Source organism: Lepisosteus oculatus, chromosome 8 (assembly GCF_040954835.1).
Source record: "Lepisosteus oculatus isolate fLepOcu1 chromosome 8, fLepOcu1.hap2, whole genome shotgun sequence".
Lineage (NCBI taxonomy): Eukaryota > Metazoa > Chordata > Actinopteri > Semionotiformes > Lepisosteidae > Lepisosteus > Lepisosteus oculatus.
In genome coordinates this window covers 44,533,011-44,548,914 of record NC_090703.1, presented here as the reverse complement: position 1 = coordinate 44,548,914, position 15,904 = coordinate 44,533,011, and the positions used below count along the sequence as shown (strand labels likewise).

The window sequence follows — 15,904 nt, the reverse complement described above, 5'->3', positions numbered from 1 at the left end:
CGTTACACATAAAGCTAACAGCGACCCAAATTATACCTCTTCTCTAGTCTATTAAATGTTGGCCACTCTGACACTCCCAGACGTCAGCACTGTTCATATTGTGTTCATTTCTTTCTATATTGGTTTCAGAAACCAACATGATTGTGAAGAGATGTCAAGCTGTAATCCTCCAGAACAATATTTATAAATAAACAAGTGTTTAGATAGAAAATGTGGCCACAGCTATGTTTGACATGGGCTGTTATGTATGAGGAAGCTGTGGTTAAACTTGGTCAAGCAAAAAAAAAAATTTGAAACCATTCCCTAGGAAAACTTTGTAGCTTGCATGAAAATGACTGAGAAAATTGATCCTGAGCCAGTACAATCACTCACCAACAACCTGAGGGCAACTAAACAAACATTGCTATAAATATGGAATGAACAGAATTATATTATATAGAATTGTATTCAATTTTTACACAACATAACAAACAGGGATGGTAATATTTACAGTCCCATCCAGATTAATTCATGCCCCTCATGAAACAGGAACAAAACACATCACATAGCAAAATTATACAGATCGGATAATGTGCCTCGTAGAATAAGTTACAGATCGAATAATGCATCTTGCTTAATAAAATTCCAAAACAAATGCTTCAGTCATATGTATTTCCAATTAATAATGCTAATAAGAATATGCAAGGCTGATAAGAATACATTGAAATAAGTAATTGAATCCCAGAAAGCTTAGGAGTCACATTTATTCACACCACTAAACAGAACATTCCTTTATATAAAATCCAACAAAAACAAATCTGCAATAACACTCTCTTCTTTGGAAATGCAATGGAAGCTTCTAGAACTAAACAGAGGCCTTCAAAGATTTCCTGTTTCCCTGGGGTATAAGAGGAGGTAACACATTGAGTTACTGCATTGAGTAGCTGTATGTGGCATTCATAGCCAGGTTGCAAGAAAGAAGCCTCTTCTGTGGATGAACCACAAAAAGAAGCAACTTGAATGACATGAAATGATGATTGGAACCGTGTTCTATCATCAAATGAATGAGCTTTTTTTACATGCTCATCAGCATTATGTTTTGCATAAAAAGGGTGAAGCTCATGTCGAGAACAGTTCCTAAAAGACATGCCAGGCCTATGCAGAAAACACATTTTCCCACTTATTCACCTGTAAAAATAAGATGGAAAGATTTTCTCTCTCAAACCAGCAACAGATAGCTAATTTAAATGATAAATCTGTTTACAATTTTCATCAAGATGTAAATACAGGTTATAAATAATTAGTATGGTAACACAGCAGACTGGGGAACCTCCTAAGTTGAGTTCCTGTGTTCTCCCTGTATTTGCCTGTGTTTTGGAAGGTGCTCCAGTTTTTTCCTCCTTCTAAAGACATGCTGGATAGGTTATTAAGTGTCTCTTATCTAAGCTACCTCTGTGTACATCCATCTAAGTATGACCTGCGATGGTGTGGTGCCCCATCCAGGGAATTTTCCCCACCTTGCTTCCAAGCTTCCAAGACAGTCTCAAGGATGCTGAAACACTTATCAGGGATAAGCAGCTTTCTGATTATGGAACGATGGAAATCCTACATCATATGAAAACACTTACAAAAGAAGAATTATAGTTTCATGTGTTTTGGAAGCAAGTCAATAGCATTTTAAAGGGTTTCTTAATTGAGGTGGTGACTCAGAAGATGCACAGTTCAACACACTGTATTCATACCTACTGGACCACAGAAGACATGTCACCACTAGCTCTTCTGAAAAAAGTACACTCCACATATCATTTGCATAATGGACAATTTAGAATAGGAAAATTTCACTTCATATCGCAACATTCCTTTAAGATCATAAAGACTCATCCCTACCTGACTACTAATGTAACAACATGATAAAGGAATTTGGAAAATTAAGCCCCTTGTAATTAACTTCATTTATATACTTCCATCTTTAAATTTATACATCAACTCTGGTACACAAAAGTCTGTACTTCTTGCATACAGTGCTATAGAATCATTAAAAAAGATGAACAGGCACACCTTTGCTTAACAGGTTCTATGAAATACAGCACTTCCTCTTGCACAGTGTAACCCAGGGGTGTACAACATACAGCCCATGTAACGAATATGCCCCTTTGTATAACAGGGATCTCAGCTCCCTGGGCTGGGGGAGTTCTCCTTTAGCTCAGCTGGCAAGTTCCCTGTTGCGTGATGCTGGAGACCACGGTTCGCGCCCAGGCGGTGTGGGACAAACAAGCAGGGCAGGAGCAGCAAGGGTGGAAACCCCAAAAACCATTAGACCTGCAAGGTAAATCCAACCAACCCATCCCATTTGTTTGACCAACTGTACAGAAGCAGTTGCAGTCACATCCATTGGTCAGGATCGAATGTGCATCTTGTCTGAGCCTGCATTATCCACAAACAGGAGCTCTTCATAACGTTACAGCACTCCCTGTGGTTCTCTACCTCTGTCCAATCTCAGCACCCTTGTTTGATGTTGTCGCAGGTCTAGTCTGAGAGCTGTGTGTCTCTGCATTAAAACAGTCTGGAAAAATTGATACAGTAAAACCTCTGCATACTGTTCCATCTTTGAAGTAATAGTTCTTATTAATAATCTAAAAAAAGAGATTTGTGAACAAAGTTATAAGGGTTTTTAATTATGTTATTGAAGAAAAGAAAAATAATGTTTTGTGGTTCAAGATTAGTGGAAAAATGTAGATCTCTTCATAGATGTGAGAAGAAAGCCGACATGTTTGAGTTATACAACAGGTAGCTGTTGCCAAAGAGCAAGAGGAATTGTTATAGAAGTGAAGCACTACCTAATAAAAAAAGTGTCCCGCATTTTTGAGTCACATTATTTATTGTTTAGTTAAACACATTATAACTCTCTGAAACGGGGTGAGCTGCTTCTGGTATTCATCACAGGCACTTAGCAGTAGTTTCATCAGTCACTCAAGAAGAGAGTACAGTTAATGCTAATTGCTAGGTCCAGTGCCTGTATAACTTGCATTTCAATCCTTCAGTTCATCTGTTTATTTTCTTATATGCCCATTCCTCAGTTATATGTTCCTCAAAAATTGTCCATAATCTGAATTTGTGCTTAACAAAAATTAAATACCCATTACTTATACATATAAAGCGCATTACTCATTCAAAAGGTCTAAATTGTTTCCTGAGAAGTACAGGACTGTCAAAATATGAACGCTGTTGTACTTAATGATAACAAGTCCATAAAGATAACCACACAAATATTTTAAAATTGTAAACTCTCGAACTTAAAGTTTGTCCTTAGAGATTGATGAATCAAGCCATGCCAGAAAGACATTTTGTAGCTAGTAATTTGCTTTTGTTTACCCTTAAACGAATGTAAATGACCTTTTGTTTGACTGATTGATGACTGTTAAACTAGTTTGCAAATTAGTGTTACAAGAGGAGTAGAAAAGGTGTTAATTGAAGACAGGAAGGTTTCTTATAATAATAATAGAAAAATGGAGAATGTTTAAACAGATTCTACTTGAAGCACAGAACAAACAAATCAGTCAAAATATCAGAGAAAAGATAGTTGTTTATCAAATACATATGTAATGATAATTAGGTAATGGATGTGCCTAGTTTTACATAGTATCTTTAAATACATTTAAATCAAATCTGTCCCAATACAGCAATTTAAATTGACACCCCCGTGTAACTAATTTCAGTGCTAATTCACTAGTTTTGGATTTTTGGTCTAGAGGGACAAATACTAGTGAATCAACACAACACTTGATTTGCCTTAGCAGTCTTCCATCAGGTATTGACTAGATTCAGTCGTGTTTGGCCCCAGACCATGTTTCAATACAATATAGATGCTTTTGTACATTTAAAAACGGAAACCTTCACCTCACGTAGCACTGGGATTGCGTAAGCAGTAGCATGCAGGCCCCAATGAGATCAGGCAGCTTGTGGTATAGCTTGGATATGAACCAGCACCCTCCAGTCTAAAGTACTATCCTCAAATGTATTTTGTATTGTTGCAAATATTTTTATTGTTTATTTTATTGAATAATATTAGCTTAGTCCGAGTGGAGGTCTATTTAATTGTGTTCTCCTACAGCTATGGAAAAGATCAGGGAAATATAAAAACCCCTTTTTGGCTGGTTTTATCACTTTTTATGTAATTACTATTCTTTAAACATGCATTTGTACACCAGGTAATTATTTGAACTCTCAGACATTGAAAAGAATGATCAGGCATTCAGAATAAATAATATATTCTAAGTGCAGGACAATTAATCGAGTATTAATGAGTAAAGGTGCTCATTAAATAGATCCACTGTGTCCAGTATGAATGCCAGTAGCAGTGCCACTTAATAGTACAGTGTACAAACAAACTTCCCGTCAGGTCAAATTCAGCTGTAATTACATTACACTTAATTTAGCTTCCTGTGTGCATTGAGAACAACAGATTTTTATGAACCTGTGTATGTTCTGTTGCCATCTTCATTTTAATGGAGTACAGTGTAATTGCTCCCTCACACAATGGAGTCATTAAGACAATTTCCTTTAAGAGATAACATTCCTGAACACAGAATACAGTATGATTTAATTACAAAGGTGAGGGTTGGCCTTGGCTCTCAGGATGGCTACAACTGTTTTATTCAGTGATTTCACACTGTGTTCTGGATGACTGCCACTAACCCCAAGGTATTCAAAACTGAAGAGGATTATTTACCTGGTTTAATGTGGAAGTTCAGTGAAGTCTTCTTAATTGTAGGATCTCTTCCTTTCAGAGTAGTTAATACTTTAACTTCCATTACACGTCCAAAATTAAACTAAGAAAGAACACTTTCCGGTTATTGCAGGCACAATACAAAAATAATATATTGTTGTCCTGTCACCTTTGAATCACTAATACGGCTGGTGTAACAACACAGAAATATATACCAACAAAATACCATAACTAAGTCAGACATAGAGGTGTAAAGCAAACTAAAAGCATTAGAATACTTAGTGGCAAAAGGTAAAGTAGTATCCACAGAAGAAATAAACCTATAATGTTGTTTCATTGTTACTCCACACTGAACACACACAACATAAAAAAAAATCAGTTTCACAATAAAACAGTATTTCTTTCAGTTTATCCCATAATTTGTGTGATATCTAATATCTAATGATCCTACAACCTAATACGTTGGTGTAGTTACTCAAAAGGATTACAGAATGGGCCATGGGACAAGACAGATAAACCTCCTCAGGTGATCCGGTGGTGGAATTAATCACAAGTAATGCTGGAAACAGGGCTTTAGGGAGTGGTCTTGTTTTTCCACCACTGATCTCTATACTTCATTCATAAATTTATGACTCTGCGACACCAGTTGAGTATATACAGACAGCCCGAAGACAGTACCTTTTTTTCCTTTAAAGTGAACAACATTCTTTTCACAAATGAACACAAAGTGGGATAATATAGAAGAATCTTCTCATTAATACAAGGTCTTATTTTTCAGTGTTTTCATCTTATCCATATGCCTGTATTACATATCCAGTGTTTGAAAACACACTGGAAGACAAAAGTTTTACATAAAAGCACTTTTGAGAATGCTCAACTTAATTTTCACAGGCTGACATTTCTCACTTTGAAAACCTTACAATATATAAAGAATACTGTATGTGGCTTTGGACAGCATTCTTGTAGACGTTAATCTAAGATCCCTGCAACTCTTCTTTGCAGCTGTTAGGAAGGTCAGAGGCTATGATGTGGAATCTGAGGCGGTTCCAGTGACAAGATTGCAACAAACCACGAAACTTTCTGTGTCTCATCTGATTATAGTGCCAATGAAGGCCAGATGGATTTTTAACATTTCCTGTCTTGTTCTTTCTAATTTGTATGTAATTGAAAGGCATCCTCTTTGTTGTTGTTTTTTTCCTTACTGGCTCGTATTTTTGTGCTGTTTTATTTATTACAAGAGCGTTTGCATTTTTGTAAATTGAGGTCTCCACACAAAACTGTCAGTAGCTTTCATTCACTTTCAAATTGTCCAGGCAAAAGTTAAATTTTGAAAGCTGTGGCTGAAACCCATTTCTTACCATGTTCACAATCTGCAGACTTAATGTATTTTAATCTAACAGAGAAATTTATGTTAGAATTCCAGTAACAGCTGGAATGCTTTATTTTTATTTTAAAACAAGAGATTATAATATGCCAAACAAGTAAATACTGAAGTACCTTGTTAATCTTTTGGGATAGAGTGGAATTTCTGTGTGCCATATGCAAATGGCATGCTTGAATCTCTCCAGGCATCTAAAGTTCATCTGTGGCTGCCAGTCTGAACAAGTATGTTCAAGTCACTTGAACTGTTCTCAGCAAGGACCAAGCCTTATTATTCGACTGTCATCTGCTTTAAAGAGCTCAGCACACATCACAGTATTTAGCAAACATTATTTAAAACAGCTGGAGATGCTCTTCATACACTTATATCTATGCAGTACTCCCAGACTTTGTGGTTTATAGCTATAAAGCTCACTTAATAATAAGCTTTTATATGTGCAAGTGAGTTTTGTGCTCTGGGATGGCTGCATTTTCACCTGTCAAATATGAGTAATGGGAAAAAGAGATTTAAATTTTACACACTCTCTTGCACATATATGTGATGGATTTATTGCAGCTTCAGAGTCATCTGTTCATGGTAGATCAAGAGAACCCCATAGTGTGAAAAAGATTTACTACTGCAAATGTTTCTTGATGCTACCATTGGTATCAGTCAACGTCTTACAAATACAATTTTAATCTCCTATGAAAGCAGCTGCAAAAAGCTGTGTTAATTAGCAATATCACAGGAAAATATGCAAGTAAAATGCACAAATGATGTACTTGCATGTCTTGTATTTCTGAAAGATTGATTGTTCACTCAGAAATGCAAGATTAATTGTATTGCAATTAGCACATATTGTAAATCTGAAATCTTCCTGTGGACAGGCACTCACAAAACACCTGTTTTATGACCCCAATTTTTTCACATAGAAAGTTACACTAAAGAAAATCAGATACACATGTTAGCAGTAAATCAAATGTCTAAAAAAAGGATTTGCTTAAGCCAGTTTATGTGCTCGTCTACTTGCCATATTTTCTATTTTAGTAGTGCTTCATTTAGTTTTTCTAGAGGTTCCAAATCAAATACTTCTCACTACTCACTGCTTACTTACTTCTCTAATTTTTCACAATTTAAGCACAGGTTAATCTCCTCTAAATGTTAACCACTGTAGCTTCAGGGTACAATATATTCAAGGGCGTGACAAAGGTATTGCATATGACACATTCATAAATGTAGTCCCCAGTAACTTAACATTAGCCTTTAATACAAAGTCAACAAGTAAGCTATGCTATTCATGTGCTGTAGTTAAAAGTGCTCTACTGTAAATGGGCAAATCTTTTAAAGGCATGGGATACATAGACTTGCTCTTTTGCATGAAATCTGGCACCAACTATAAATCTTCAACAGCTAATACATCACTGACACAGTAACTCTCCGTCAAAGCAAACAGTACCTGTTATCTGACTTGTCTCATTTGAGAGCTAAACATTTCCAGAGCGGGAAGGTACGTATACCAATGGGATCATCTCTGTAGTGCAGCACTGTTGTAGAACATTACATACTGTTTCTGAAACTTTCATGTTGAGCTTGGATACATATTTTTTTTTATTTCATTAGTTCAACTATAGCTCTTCACATGGCGAAGGGGATACCGAAGTAACCTAAAGTTAGCCACTATTTCAGTAATATCTGAACCAGGTAGGGTAAACTTCATCAGTGCATGCAGCAGTATATGAGGGTTCTAGGAACAAACCCCTCAAAACTATGTAAAAAACGTTCAGTCATAAAAAGCTCATGTGTAAAAGGCCAGTTAAGTCTACAAACTTCTGTTTTCTCTTTTTCCCCCCTCCACCGTATAACAGCAGCTGTTCCAGTTCCAAATGTATAAATTTGCATTTCAGGAACATGTGTACCGGTATTGTATTCTAAATTCACAAATCCTACTGTTCTCAATACATCATTTCACATTGGCACAAGTTGAGGAGTAACTTTAACCACAGAATGGTATGGTGGACGCAGAAAGACGTTTTAATTTCTCGAATCAAAAAAAAGTAAAAAAAAACTAAAATACAGTACTTGTCTTATCTTTGTTACTTTTAAATCTAATTGTTGGAGCGCCATATCATTGTCGATTTCGAAACCTTAGCCCTTCGGCAAAGAATTTTAACTTACCTTTTACCTAGCAGGATGAAGAGAGATCGCGGTTTAACAGAACGGAAGCTGTTATAAACCTACTCTTCACAGAAAACATTTGTGCTTCAAAGCGATTAATTTCTATTAAATAATCTGTGCATTTCATAAATGTGATATATTAACAAAACCGGCATCCCCTTTTTTTTAAAAAAAACCAAATGTGACTGGATATAGTTTTACGCAACCAATCACAGTCGTTACAAACGATCAAACTGATCCTTAAATAAAATGCTTGACTGACGCTCTAGTTGAAGAAAAATAAACTGCGGTGGACCACAATGTTCTTCTTACGATTTCTAGACGCTCTTATTTTAGATACAGCTTTATCGCTTTCATCGTACAGATGCCGGTTTATAAACAAATAGTGTTATTGCGATTACCTCTTGGTCCATTGTAGGGTAGCTGATGTCCAAAAGATGGTATTCAGGGGAAAGCGGTTCATTTAAGTCAGTTGCACCCGGCGTCACAATTTCATCTCTGTTTTTCTGTGAAAGCTCGCGTTTCACTTCAGATCTGAGATCCAGATAGCAGAAAAGTGTGATCAAATGCAACGAGAGGGACAATACGAAGAATCCCAGGAAAATCTTACAGTTGTTACATTGTTTCCTGCACATGCAGGTTGTAGGAAGTTCAGGTTTCAGTGCTTTCTCCTCTAAGTTTGCAACATTTTCTGTTAAACCTTTAGATGCCATTTTTTTGTAAATAGAAACAGGTAGTGCTATTTCAGCATAATCAGCTGCTTTCTGGGGTCTGATCCACTACTGATCAGTAACTTTGAAGCAGAAGCCCACATGAAAACCACTCCTCTGATCTTTTTCCTTGATCAGAATAAGTAACCAAACTAGCAAACCGCGTCAATCACTAGTAACAATCCGGTTTTAGGATCCGCCTTTAGCGTTTCTGATTGGGGACTGGATACGTAACGGAGGCAGAACACAACCCATTTTCCCTCCTCTCTTCCTTCTTTCATATGCTTTCTTTTCATGTGGAGTAGTTGCTGCTTATGAAAGGGTATACAAAAGGTCACGTCATTCATTATGGATTACTCGAAGAACTTTGCCCATGAAGTTCATATTGTTACTCACGCAATTTGTTAACTGACATGGTGTCTAAAGCAGAGAACTGCTGAAGTGCTGACCTCGGGAAAAGCAAAGAAAGGTTCAGGCAAAGCAGGAAGCACTTGCTATTGTGAATCAAGCACGTTTGCTGCAAAGAGTTATTGGGCGGTGATGAAATGCACGTGGCGATTTGATATACAAACGTAATTTTATATATATAAAAAAAGATACATTTTATAAACCTGACAAAACAGTAAGCGTGCTCTGGAAAATTTCAAATCGCAGTTGTATTTTGAAAGTTCTCCATCAAGTGTAATCCGTTTATAGAATATATCTCATATTACAATTACAATAAATAAAGCAAAGTGAGGGGGGCGTGTAATAATTCTTCTAAATTTACGCTGTAGTTCAAATGTGGCTATTATTTTGAGAAAGCTAGGGAATTAAAATTTTGATTAATCTCTTACTGTCTTACCTTTAAATTATGCATTAATATACCCTACATCATAACGTTGGCAACTTTTATGAAAGCTTAAAAAACTTTAGTTGACTACTGTTTATTACTGAGTACTCTGTAGGAGAAAGCATGAAAATCCTTTACACGGAGATCCATATTATACAGCTGTTTATTAAAGAATATCACCTACTCATGTAACATATTCCTAGTTACTCCTACTGTACATGGCTCCCTGTTACAAAACATAGCTGCTTTTTTTAAATGTTCACATTTAGTAACTTATATGTTCTTCAGATCACATTTATTTGATTTGCTGATCAAAATTAAATGATCAAAGTTGACTTACTTTCCATCTCAAAACTTTAATTAACGTTATTGGAATGCTTCTTCACATCTAAATCCAGATCTATACATGACTGAAATGATTTATACTGTTATAATTAAAATTTATTTTTACACAACAGGAAACTTTTTGTGTGTTTTCCCTTCACTGAGCTCAAAGATTAAGTAGGGTCTTTTTCTTTAGCTTTAATACTTGCTGTGTTTGAAACTTGTACAAGTTAGTAATTATGCACCAAAATTATCACCAAAAGACTTTGCAAGTACTTTATAAAATAAAAGCAAGAACATATGACACATGCATTTTAATTAAGGAGCGCAGAGGCTGTCTGATGGTATAAAAAAATCTCAAAATAGACTAAACATCTGGAGATGACACATCTACTAGTGTGAGACTTCACGCAAATGCTTGGAAAACATGCATTTTCCTTGTCATCTTTTAGTGTATTTCACTTGAAAGCAATTTAAAAAAGGTCTATTAAAGATCAATTCTTTTGAGAACAGTAAGACTTCTTAACTTTCTTTTAAAATTCCTTAAATTTAATTATTCTATCAAAGGAAATGGAACAAACGATAATAATAATTCCCAATACTTTTTTTTGCGAATCTAGTACATTACCAAGCAATTGTTCTCCCAAGCACTGAAGTTACAAAAGAATAGTTACAAATGAAAGGAAGCCATGCTGCCATTCTTGGTTGCTAGTAGCGTAATGATCCAAGAATTCCAAGATGCCATTTCTTAAAGGATACCATGGATCAGGTTTAACAACATGCTAAGAGAGGTAGTTCTAGTCAGCTTCCTACAATTCAATGTAAAAATGTTTTCCATTCTGAATGCTCCTAAACTTCTTGTATCTTTGGATCTCTTTCTTTACTGTTAGTATGGATTTGATATGCAATCCTTAAAAAGCTAAACTTTAGTAAAACTTAATTTATGTTACTAGAATGGATTTCCCTAAATAATATATGCACAGTTTGAATGCACAGAATAAATAGTAGATCTTCATTCAAATAATTAGGTCTGTGCAGCTCTAACCTTATTTTAACATGCTCAATGTACTACTAGTTAGCCTGATGGAAGTATGGGAATCTTTGGCAACCTTTGAGTTACAAGGAATGTCTAAGCCTAATTATTCCCATGTTAAATATTTCAAACATGCATTCAATACTTAGTATATAATTCCAGCACCTGTACCTCAGTTTAAATGCTTTACACCACAAAGGAAAAGCCAGAGGGTTTGTCCATAATAACTTTGTTAACAACTAGGAAAACCTTGATGTGGTGCAATCAGAAGAGATAAATCCTGAGTAAAACTCTAGTCCCCCACAATCATGGCTCTCTTCAAAAAACATTTGCTGGGATTGTATGCTAGACATTAATTTGCCAACCTACATTTTATAAGGTCTGAAATACAGTTTGCATGTGCTGCATTAAACTTCTTTTTGAAGTTGGAGAGAGTGTATTTCTGTGTTGTAATATAACAGCTTTCAAGCTTTCAGAAAAGATCTGGACCCACACCAACACAGTGGAAGAAGATGCACTCTTAAGTACATATGGTAATTTACATCTTTAAAACATTAAAATAAAAGGCATAACAACATAATTCTTACATATGTATCCCAATAAACATTCAAGCAGCCAAGACTGACTTAAAAAAAGGAATATGCAATATACATGTACAGTATAGTTAGCATTTATTTATTTGTTTGTTGTTTTATACATGTACAATATATGACAATTCACCTACATACAGTATAATGGGCAATAGTGGTATGAACGATCTAATCTGTTCATTGCGTGACTATCTGCTTAAAAGAACTTTTAAATGCATTTAAGTATTGCTCAATTCAGTTAAAGACTTAAGGTCCTTGCTTTTAAGACAATCCCTACAGTTTCAAAAGCAACAAACCTGTTACAGTATATTAAGTTCTAAATTAAATCTTTGGTTATTCCATTTTAATGTTCCGTTTTTGATGTTTCCTGTTTAAAAACAAACAAAAAGTATCTCTGGATCTTGTCCATAGTTAAAATCAGTTGCAAAACTATCTGCCAAAATGGCCTGGTAATCATAAATATTACAACATACCAGTGTTATATTATTGTTACTGATCTTTTTCTGTTTCCTTTTGTTTGTTAGTTTTGCATGTTAAACTGACTAATCATCAGTTTCATTTTCAGTTCAAAATAAGGAATGACATGAGTTTATGTCATTATACTTAAAGTGACTGTCCATAGCAACAATTATTATACCATTATTAACAAGTATTTTGAGTTGTTATCTCAAAGTTAAGCTGTAGAGTGCGGTAGTTAAGTTGTAATATGTGGTGTTATTGTATAAAGTCTACTGTATTTCTGTATACAGTGACTGTATAAAGTATTATTACTCTCTCTTATTCTTAATATATGAATTTATGCTTTAGACCAGTGACAGTAGCATCTCATTCCTAGTTGCATCCTGACTGCCGAAGCTGTAATGTTGAGGCTGTTCTTAAGAATACATGACAATCATAAATCAATAAATCTGAAGTGTTTAATACATACTGATGTATGAAATATTGCTTCATTCTATCATTTTTCCCAAACCAGAAGAGAAGCACTATTTAAGACCTCATGTTGAGGTGACAGCAAAAAAAAATTATAATGCATTGACTCCATTATATAACTGAAACACCCATATAATATACTGTATGATTAAATAAAACTGTTCATCATAGGGCACGCAGAGACATGCACTCACATGCACACCAGGGCCAGTTTTCCCATAAGCCAATTAACCTACCATTATGCCTTTGGACTATGGGAGGAAACTGGAGCACCTGAAGGGAATTCACAAAAACAAACTCCACACAGTATCCCAGGAATGGAACCCAGGGACCCAGTGCTGTGAGGTGGGAATGTTAAGAAATACCTCTTTATCCCATTCAACAATAAAAAGATTGCAACCGGATAGCTGCTAGGCTAAAGCTTTGGTCATTGGAAAATCAATTGTTTTCTCACCAGAAATGTTTAAATTGAGTCTTGCTGTTCATTACATTGGACACTATTTTAAAATGGTTCTATCTTGCTGGGCATGTTTAGTATAATTGGCGTGCACCCACGCATGTAAAATCTACTATTTCCCTCTCTTACAAACATGAAAACACAAAAAAGCTCAGAAATCATTAGATTCAACACTTTATATTTTTAGGCCCAAGGTAACAGATATTAATCCTACATAAACAGAGATATAATAGTTTTAAAATAGGAACTCAGTTGCTGGAATCATTAGCAGAATGAATAGAATAAAGTTAGCTTAGTCAATACAGGTGTTAGTTCATGCTACTAAAAATACAGGCACAAGAAGACAAAGAAGAACATTATCATCATTGGGTGAGTTGCACATATTCTATGGAACTCCTTTTTAAATAAATGCAAATACCATTACAGTGAATGGGTGCAATCACCTTACACACAAAAAGTAATATTCACAAGTGTGTAGGGCAGTAAAATGACTCTTCATCCCACTTTTTGATGGATGCATTGTGCTGCTCCATTTGGGAGCTATCCGTAATCCTCAAAGTGTCAGGCACCCTTTGAAATAATGGGATCTGTCAGATCTTGGCAAGGCAAGGGAATGTCTGCTGCCCTATTCATTCCTGTCTGCACAGCTGTCATGGAGCACAAGGCTGAGAGACTTTAATATTGTGGAATGTGTTTGGATAAATTGGAAAAATATGATTAAAACAGAAGAGTGTAATAATTTCCTCATGTTTTTAAAAACAACTTTTATTGTTTACCCACCCAATCTCCTTCTTCTAGCAAGTTCTTAAAAAGGACTCTGGTACCTAAATTGGAAATCTGTGGCCAAGTAAGTCACACAGTTAAAATGGGTGTGTTGTTTTCTATTGTTGTGGTCCATGACTTTATGAATAACAATTGCTTGAAAAGTTTGACTGTCATTCAATTCAAACATGATTTTAAGTCTTCTCAATAATAATGCTTTTCTAGAGCAAGCACTTAAATCATTTAACCCAAGGCATCTGAAATTAGTTGACTGGAGGAACTCTGATTGTCTGATGTGTTATGTTAAAACGAAGAAAGATGGATTTCTCTACTTCAGAACATGAACCTTTCCAAGGGTAACTAGGGTACTGATCACAACACTGAAGAGAAATACCAGCCAAATTCACTTCTCCGCCTAAAACCAGCATGAGCACAGGCTTTGTGTGAAATGCATGCTGAATTTGCTTAACATCAGCCATGTCTGGACAACATATTATTCTTGGTGTTGGCTTCAACACTGACTTCCAGTGAAGCAGAAAATTGACTTTCAAGTATTACAACTGACTGAAAAAACTGACAAATTATTATGACTTTGTGTCCCATGATACCCTGCTTCACACTTTTTGTTTGCCAAGCTACAGCTATTGTGGTTCCTACTGTTTGATGTACAGCGATCGATGGAAGAGCAAACTGTAATTAACCTAGGAGCCCAGATTACATAAGCCCTGACTTCACTTTTTTTTCATTCACCTACTTAGGCATTTTATTTTAATAGAAAACGGATGAAGATAAAAGCAAGATGGGAGTAATAACACAGTCCAGTTCTGCCTAAAGACATACACCTGATTCAATTTCATTGGCTCTCATTGCTTTTTCCTCCTCTCTTAGTACCTTGGAACCAAAATAAAGTATAGATTTGCATACATTTGCAAATGGTTTGAAAAATACATACAGTAAATGTCATATTAAATATTATACCTAGACCTTGATGATTTTATCCAAAAGAGTTGTGGTTCTGTTTCAATATACTGTACATTTTGCTTTCTTCTCTTTGTTCACTGATAAGTACCTAAATATATTTAATTTAGAATCAACAAATATTATATACCCACCCAGACTGGTATTGTCAACTGCTGCCTCCCATGCTTACAGCTACAAACCCCTGTACCTCATCTTTCTAACGCTACTTTTTTAATTTAACATCCCCAATTATTATATACCCACCCAGACTGGTATTGATTGGCCTTAGTTTGACTATCTTTTCTAACTGCAGGTTTTGCAGTGATGAAGAGGAAGGTTAGCACTGAACAGAGGTGCAAGCATTTGGGAAGTCAAAAGAAACATAAATGGGGTCACTAACCAGGAACTGAGAATCCTGCTGCATTCTTCCAATTATGGTCCACCACTTGAAAAATCCCATACACAGTTATATAGTGACATGATGCAGATTTTGTCTTGTAACATCTGGATTATATGTTTTAACCTGCATTCTGAGTTACTGCTTTTTTAGTGGTTATCTGCTCTGGAGGTCCTTAAGTTATTTGTGGTGGCAAACTGATGCATACTGTGATTACAAAAATTCCACATGCATGTCCACTCACTGTCTAAACTCCCCTTGTACTCATTGCGTACAATACTTGTGCCTCATATGGTATAAGGTTCATCCAAAAGGTCATTGTATTTTTGTATCTTAAAACAGAGATATTTCTTTCCAATTATCAGATACGATGGTTCAAAATTGTATCTGAAATTGAGCCTTGTCATTCAACTATTTGCTCATCAGAAATTCCCATTAGAGTAAGACAGATGTATTCTAATTAGTTCTTACTTGTACTTACTTGTTCATTAGGCACTTCATTAATGAGTTCATGAATGTGGAGTGGAGAATCATGAGCAGATAAGACCTTTCTTTGTCAAAACACTTCAATTCATTCTATATCCCAAGACCCCAAACTCATGTGCACCTTACAATATTTCATAGCCATTAGACTATGAATAAAATACATTCATAGACCACACACATCTT

At 35.5% G+C, this 15,904-nt stretch overlaps 1 protein-coding gene across 3 annotated transcripts in view; it reads right to left on the bottom strand.

Annotated features, from left to right (window-relative positions):
- Positions 1 to 9,108, bottom strand: part of eda (ectodysplasin A) — a 93,329-nt gene extending 84,221 nt beyond the window's left edge. For all 3 annotated transcript variants that reach the window (XM_015351458.2, XM_015351459.2, XM_015351460.2), the window contains exon 1: positions 8,642 to 9,108. In XM_015351458.2, coding sequence (XP_015206944.2) covers positions 8,642 to 8,953 — 312 coding nt within the window. In that variant the 5' untranslated portion in view covers positions 8,954 to 9,108. The remainder of the gene's footprint in view (positions 1 to 8,641) is intronic.
- Between the last annotated feature and the right edge of the window lie 6,796 nt (positions 9,109 to 15,904).